This window comes from Penaeus monodon, chromosome 18 (genome assembly GCF_015228065.2).
Source record: "Penaeus monodon isolate SGIC_2016 chromosome 18, NSTDA_Pmon_1, whole genome shotgun sequence".
In the NCBI taxonomy this organism is placed as follows: domain Eukaryota; kingdom Metazoa; phylum Arthropoda; class Malacostraca; order Decapoda; family Penaeidae; genus Penaeus; species Penaeus monodon.
Window position 1 is genome coordinate 13,868,063 of NC_051403.1, and position 7,500 is coordinate 13,875,562.

The following is a 7,500-nucleotide window of genomic DNA, read 5'->3' on the forward strand; positions in this document are numbered from 1 at the left end:
GAGTTATGGAAAGGAGAAAGATAGAGAAAAGAAAGGGAACGATGGAAAGAGAGAAAGAGAGAGATGAAGGTAGCAGTAAGAGAAAAGTTGGTAAGAGTGAGGGAGAGTTCGGCGGAAGAGTGCTGGGAAATATTTCGCGGCAACGTTCCGGGAATGAAAGTCGACGCTGACAGTTATGTCCCCCACAACTTCTTAAACATTACTGTATTTTTCATTATGAGAAATTCTGCTGACTTCCGACAGTTGTTCGTTGTACCCATGCGGAATTTTGCACGTATGCACTTATGCGTCCATACGCAAAGTGCATGACGCAAGTACAAGTTCAACAAGCACTCACGCACGCTGCACGATGTACACATGTAAACAAAATGATCCGCACAGATGCCTCCAGAATTTTTTCGAATGAGGCGTGATAACGAGAAGTAACATTAGAAGCGTGGAAGTGGTTGGTTTCTATTTTTATTGCTTGTGTGATGTGATCTGGCAATTAGTCTAGTGAATTCCTCATCTTTCCTGCGATCAGTTCCGGAGTAGGCGACTGAATTCTGAATTTAACTGAAATAGGCCATAAAAAAACTATGCACATTGAATTTGTTGACCAGCTTTCCTCTGCTTTTTCTGCTTCGGGAGAGACAGCCAAGAGTTTATTTATTAGATTTGCTCAACATTAAGAAGGTAGTATGCTGAGTAACAGATACGTGAATCTCTTACGTTTGCCCTTACTCACCGTAGAAGTGCCTCCACTTAGAAAAAAAACCCTACGGTGAGTTCAGCCCTGATTTTGTATAAGAAAGTACGCCTAATTAATTTCCCTGTGGAAATCTCATCAGGTTGTCCCCATCTAATTTTTGAGTGACTGTGCACAGAAACTTATTTCACCATAAAAAAAAAAAAAAACAGACGACCTTATCTCTCGGCGCATTGACCTTTTCATCGCTTCGAACACCGTCGTTGTTAAAAAGTCACTACGAACTACCAGTGACCTATAACAATCTCGGTTCCTCACTACCTTCATATTTCCAATTGAGGGTACATCTCTTAGTTCCATTACATTAATCAGTCCAACGTGACCTCGAGGGAACAACATGCAAGGACACGTCCTGGATCTGGATATGATCCCCTCCTCCACCCCCACGCACACCCTCAGGAAATCAGCAATATAACCCGACTTTCTTATGTTGTTTTTTTCGCTCGATATCACGCACCCAGGAGATGCCTTTCTGAAGGAGCGGCGCGCTCACTCGGTCTCTCCCAGTAATCGAAATCATTTCTTCTGCCTCGTACCTCCTCCGCTTACGACTTTCTCAACCAGGACACAGGATCTCATGGCGGTATTCTTCGTTAACAGCGTGAATACTCGCATTTCGTAGTTTGATAAATACATCAACATTATATATATATATATATATATATATATATATATATATATATATATATATATATATGATATATAATATATATATATATATATATATAACACACCCACACATACATATATATATATATATATATATATATATATATATATATATATATATATATATATATATATATATTATAGGGAGTTATGAAGCGGTTAACTAAGCGCTAAGTTAAACCTGGGTTTGCTCCAGAGATTTTTGTAAATCTATCATATAATGCGTTATCCACCACACTTCAAATGCAATGCTTGATTGCGTGAAAAAGATGCATGGTGATCAAAAGGTGAATAAAAAGGAATTTGGTCACCCGAACCAGACATAGATATTGGATATTAAAAAAACATTTTCAGAAGTCTTTCTAGATTTTATCAAGACTACGAAAAGATTTGACGATAAACGATTTCCGTTCAAAATATTTAAATATGTTTTTCATAGAATATAGTTATTTGTTATTTTTAACTCGGAAAAATATATTTCCAATATTCGGAAGTCATAGATATGGCAAGATAAATTTGTATAGGTGTATCACTATTTGGAAACTCAAGACGAAAAATGTCAAAAGGTTTATTGTAGTTTTCAGTATCTCCAAGCGCCCAGTTACCTTCATCATCTACAGCTAAACTATTCCGCATTAAGGCAAACCAAAATTAGATGCCTTAACTATGGTTATAGATCTTAAGTCCCAAGTGATAACTCCATTAAATTCATTTCATGTAAGGTATTACAGAACTTGCGATGGGGTTTGCAGAGCGCGACCATCTTCCGTTATCCGCGCCTTGGCGATGATGACAGCCGAGGCGATGATGTATGACTATTTTTATCGGTAATATCATTACCGCTAAGTCGAATTATGTCAGTGATGCAGCTGTGTCCCCGATTATTTGAAGCTCTGCTAATAAACGTTCCAAGTAAAGCTATACATCATTTGCTGGATAAAGATTCAAGGTCTGATCGATCACGGCAGAATCTAAGTTGGAAGGAGAGTTGCGAGGAGGAGTGCTTGCAGCGGTTATTTCAACACCTTTAAGTCAAGGACTCTTATACAACACGGTGGGACTTAATGGTATTCACATCGAAGCACATCTCGATTGGGTATTTGCATATCGTCAGAGGATTAAATCTTAAGAGGCATATACCACGGTGAAAAGTTCAGGAGGTATCTTATATGATCATTACCTTTTCCGTATATAAAATATGCATATAATAGTTTATTATCCTAGGCATTGATTAAAAAGCATTATTCGGGATCGTTAGATTCAGAAGCCTAAACACCAATCACCGGGCATAGTAATGGCCCGCCTTGTCTTGCCCCTGACACGACAAGTGTTCATGGCTGGGAAAACTAGGACCTGGAGACCGAAAATCACAGAATAGAGTGTCGAGAGAACTTTATGTCTAGGAATTTAAGCCTCTTAATTAGGGTCTTTGGCTCCTTTGTCTCCGTCGTTGAGGCAATGGAGTCTCTGTCTCCCTCTCTCACGCTCTCTCTTTCTCTTTCTCTTGCTCTTTTCTCCTCTCTCTCTCTCTCTTTCATTCTCTCTCTCTCTCTCATTCTCTCTCTCTCTCCCATTCTCTCTCTCTCTCCCATTCTCTCTCTCTCTCTTTCTCTCTCTCTCTCTTTCTCTCTCTCTCTCTCTCTCTCTCTCTCTCTCTCTCTCTCTCTCTCTCTCCCTTTCCCTCCTCTGTAAAGAGGTATGGTGTGTGGGGGACACAAGACGTGTCCCAACTAGGACGGTACTCTGGTGATTTGTTCTTGAAGGTGTGTAGAGTTAAAATTGTCGCTGCTTCTATGGTTTATTAGCACGGGAATATGGTAGCAGGACGGGCAAGGTAGGGAGGCCTGCCTGAGAGGCAAAGGCGTCCCGACCTACCCGCTTGCTGGCTACGAGCGGTCTGTCTTAATTGCTCAAAAATTTCTATGAACAAACGTCGTTTTGAAACAATATTTATAGGTACATGGTGTTCTAAGGTACAACCTTTAGCAGTTGTGTCAACTGGTTCATGTAGGAGACAAAATGCTTGTTTCTCTAAAATATTCGAATACGACAAATAGATATTGTACACAGACAACAGATACAGATGGAATTGTTACAAGCAATAGGGATATCTGTTCTATCACTTTTCTTCGCTGTGCTGTTGCTGAGGACAGTGGAATTACTCTCTCTCTCTCTCATGAATATTACAACGATCTGTATTTCGTTGCATCGCCACAGCCAGATCTTTTGTTTAAGAGAGGAAGTTGCAGTGTGAAAATGAGAGGAACTGCCTCTAGTTGTGATTACTTTTCTCTGTGTTTCGTGCTTTTCTGTGTTATGAAGGTAAAAACTAAACATTTTTTCTCTCGCTCCAGGTGCATATTCTGTGGTTGTAAATGATACAATTAGCACTGTACATTTTTGGTAAACTCACAAAAAACATTAAGTAGTACTTGAATTTGATCTTATAGGTATTTGGCACTAACTTATTTGAAGTGCGTGAAGCGCTTTGGTCTCGACCTGTTTATGTGGCAAAATGCAGTGTCACATCCGGAGAGAGATACGTGGCACAAGGACCATCCTGTTTTCGCCAGTGACATTCCAAATTATGAAATAGAATAAATGAAACTGAAAATTACGAAACCCTTATATGTAATACTGACTGTAAAGTTGTCATAGAATTCGTGAATGTGACGACAGTGTTATTTATAATAGATTTAAAATTCATCTTCAGGGACCAAACTTTCAAACAAGGGCTCGATTAACCCTCCCCCCCACACCCACCCACTCACACACCGCCCGGACCTCGCTCTCGCTCCGAGGCCCAGCCAAACTTCCATAAAACTGCCAACGGCGAGACTTAACACACGCTCTCTCTCCTCTGTCGCAGGCAATGAGGGCGGGCGTATTGGTTGTCTTGATCTGGGCATGCGCAGGCGCTGCCCTGGTCATAGATGAGGCGTTCGAGGGCCCCGCCATGCCCCCAGGGGTGCCGCCCGAGGACAAGGCAACGGCCATCACGTCGACCTCCGAGGGGAAACAAGCCCCACCCACCGCCGTCTTGGTCGAGGAAGCCACCACCGCCATGGACGCAGGTTGGTTAGAGCTGGAAGTGTGTGGGATATTGCAGTCACGTCACACACACATTCAGTTGCTTTATATATCTATATCTATCTATCTATTCATATCTATTTATCTATCTATATGTAATGTGTGTGTGATATATGTATATATATAATATGATACACCTGTGTCCTGTATGTATATATATACATTGTGTGTGTGTGTGTGTGTGTGTGTGTGTGTGTGTGTGTGTGTGTGTGTGTGTGTGTGTGTGTGTGTGTGTGTGTGTGTGTGTGTTTGTGTGTGTATGTATGTATGTATATATATTGTATTATATTATATTATATTATATTATATTATATTATATATTATATATATATATATATATATATATGCATGCATGCATACACACATGCAATACAATCATTAAATCATTATTTATGATTTATCATATATTGTAATCAATCAAGTCATTTCTGAATGCATTAATCATTAATCCTAACCAGGTGATTATCAGGTAGCGGAGGTATGGAAATAATGTAGGAATTAGTATTATATATCTGAAGAAGTAAAAAGATGCTCATTATGCTTAAATGCTGATACTATTCAACCACTGTGAAATTCAATAACATTTTAGAATAAGAAATACTCACATTTCTCCGAAAACACACACACACACACACACACACACACACACACACACACACACACACACACACACACACACACACACACACACACACACACACACACACACACACACATATATATATATATATATATATATATATATATATATATATATATATATATATATATATATCGGAGAACACTTGAAATAAGTTTCACCGTCAATACCTACGCGAGATAAGTTTTAAAAATAATTGCCACAACACGTTCAAAACTTATTTAGATGTAAATGGTCAAAAGACTTGGACTATAAGACGTAAATTGTACAAGAGCAAGCAATCAGCAGTAACAACCATTAGGATGATTCATAATCCGACGAAACTTTCACACATGACGCATATCGTCATGTCCAAAATTAGAGTGTTTTACAGCTTCATTTCTCGTTCTGGTCTTAGTGTGGCACATACCTCCATGTTCTGAGTACGATTGATACGGGATATAATTGTGTGTAAATAAACTGCATAGAGACAAAGACTCGCCGGTTGTAATTCGCTCCAAGTGGCCGCGTAGTGTTTAGGATTATTAATTTTCCATGAATATAATAATGGATAAAATCAAGTCATACAAAGAAACGAAACCGATGATTTTTGTTAACAAAAATGTATGTAATTCACTCCAAGTGGTCGCGTAGTGTTTAGGATTATCAATTTTCCATGAGTATGAATAATGGATAAAATCAAGTCATACACAGAAACGAAACCGATGATTTTTGCTATAAAACGCTTATTGTGAGTTAACAGTGTAGTTTCAACCTAACATCAAACCCGAACAAACCAAATACGCTTCTGACAACTTTGCACTGAAGATGGTTGGGACCGCCAGCCCACAAAGGCAGTGTACATTGGCTCTGCTTTTTCCTCTATCCACTTCTTTCGGCATTCGTGCTCGTGGTTATTTCACGAATGATGAATGTTGTGAAATAACCGTTATTCGCCGTTCAAATACCTGCTAATTATTTTTGAAACGTCTTGTGTAAAAAAAAAAAAAAAGTTAGCAGAATGGCAGTTATTTGGATTTGTTTTACAGTTGTTTTTTTATAACCTTTCCGTATGATAATATATTTTATTGTACTCTTATGATATTATAATTATGTGATTGAAATAATAAATGAAATAAGGACCGTGTAATCTTTGATAAAAACACTAGCAAAACATATAATACGAACGTATAAACTCCTAGTACACATTCACAGTTCGTGATATACCTGGGATGCCCTGAATAAGTTATGAACTTTGCATTAGTATATCGTCATGAGTGCCGAAATATATCATTATAACTGAGTACCTAAGTATATTGTTATTATGAGTACCTGCCACTTCCAATATGATTTTTGTTATGCAAATTTATATCGAATATCTAAATCTTGCAGTTATACTTGAGAAACAGGACGGGACGTTGGTTATGAGGAGTAGAGGATGTGATGGCATTGTGCTTCGCGTGTTAAGAGAAAAAGTGGACGGTGTAAACATGTTGCCACTGACATAGTTCACCAGGATGTATATTATGGTAATCATAACCCAGAGAGAGAGAGAGAGAGAGAGAGAGAGAGAGAGAGAGAGAGAGAGAGAGAGAGAGAGAGAGAGAGAGAGAGAGAGAGAGAGAGTGAGAATGACAGAGAGTGAGAATGACAGAGAGTGAGAATGAGAGTGAGAGAGAATGAGAGTGAGAGAGAATGAGAGTGAGAGAGAATGAGAGTGAGAGAGAATGAGAGTGAGATAATGAGAGTGAGAGAAAGAGAGTGAGAAGAGAGAGAGAGAGAGAGAGACGGAGCGAGAGAGAGCGGAGAGAGGAGAGGGAGGAAGCGAGAGAGGAGCGGCATGACGCCAGCGGTCGAGGAGCAGCGGTGGCCTGCCCCCCAAGGCGCGTCAAGACTCTGGAGAGGGGCGTGAGGGCGCTGCATTGATTTCGGCCCCAGCGGTGAGGCCAGCTCTCTAGCGGTGGCCCGGCGCTCAGATGATCTTAAAGAAGTTCCCGTCAGGACATCTGCCCTGATTTCTGCCTTGCTGATCATTCACAAAATGTGCATGGCGCCGTGAGCGGAAAGAAAAAACGAATAAGCAAAAAAAGGAAATTCTGAACATAATAGTATTTCTTTTGTTATCTGTTACTATTTTGTAGATAAAAAATCAAGAGAATTAATTCCATTTTCCCTTATCAGGGAACCCATCCACGATGAAACACACGCCCACCCCTGCAGCCACCCCAGTCATTCAGAAGCAGCCGCCTTCTCCTCAACCCCGCCCATCCCCAGAGCCAACGCCCGCAAAGCCTGTGCAGCCACCAATGCCAGTGCCGACCTTACCTCCTGTGAGTAAATCGAATTTTCCTTCAGCAAAAGGGGTCGAAAGGCA

The 7,500-nt window shown here is 40.0% G+C and overlaps 1 protein-coding gene across 2 annotated transcripts in view; it reads left to right on the plus strand.

The window, feature by feature from the left end:
• Positions 1 to 7,500, plus strand: part of LOC119584282 — a 25,140-nt gene that overhangs the window by 5,284 nt on the left and 12,356 nt on the right. Inside the window, exons 2-3 of one of the 2 annotated variants that reach the window (XM_037932812.1) lie at positions 4,287 to 4,492; positions 7,308 to 7,456. In XM_037932812.1, coding sequence (XP_037788740.1) covers positions 4,351 to 4,492; positions 7,308 to 7,456 — 291 coding nt within the window. In that variant the 5' untranslated portion in view covers positions 4,287 to 4,350. Of the gene's footprint in view, positions 1 to 4,286; positions 4,493 to 7,307; positions 7,457 to 7,500 lie in introns of those variants that run through there. The other variant, XM_037932813.1, reaches the window with a different exon arrangement.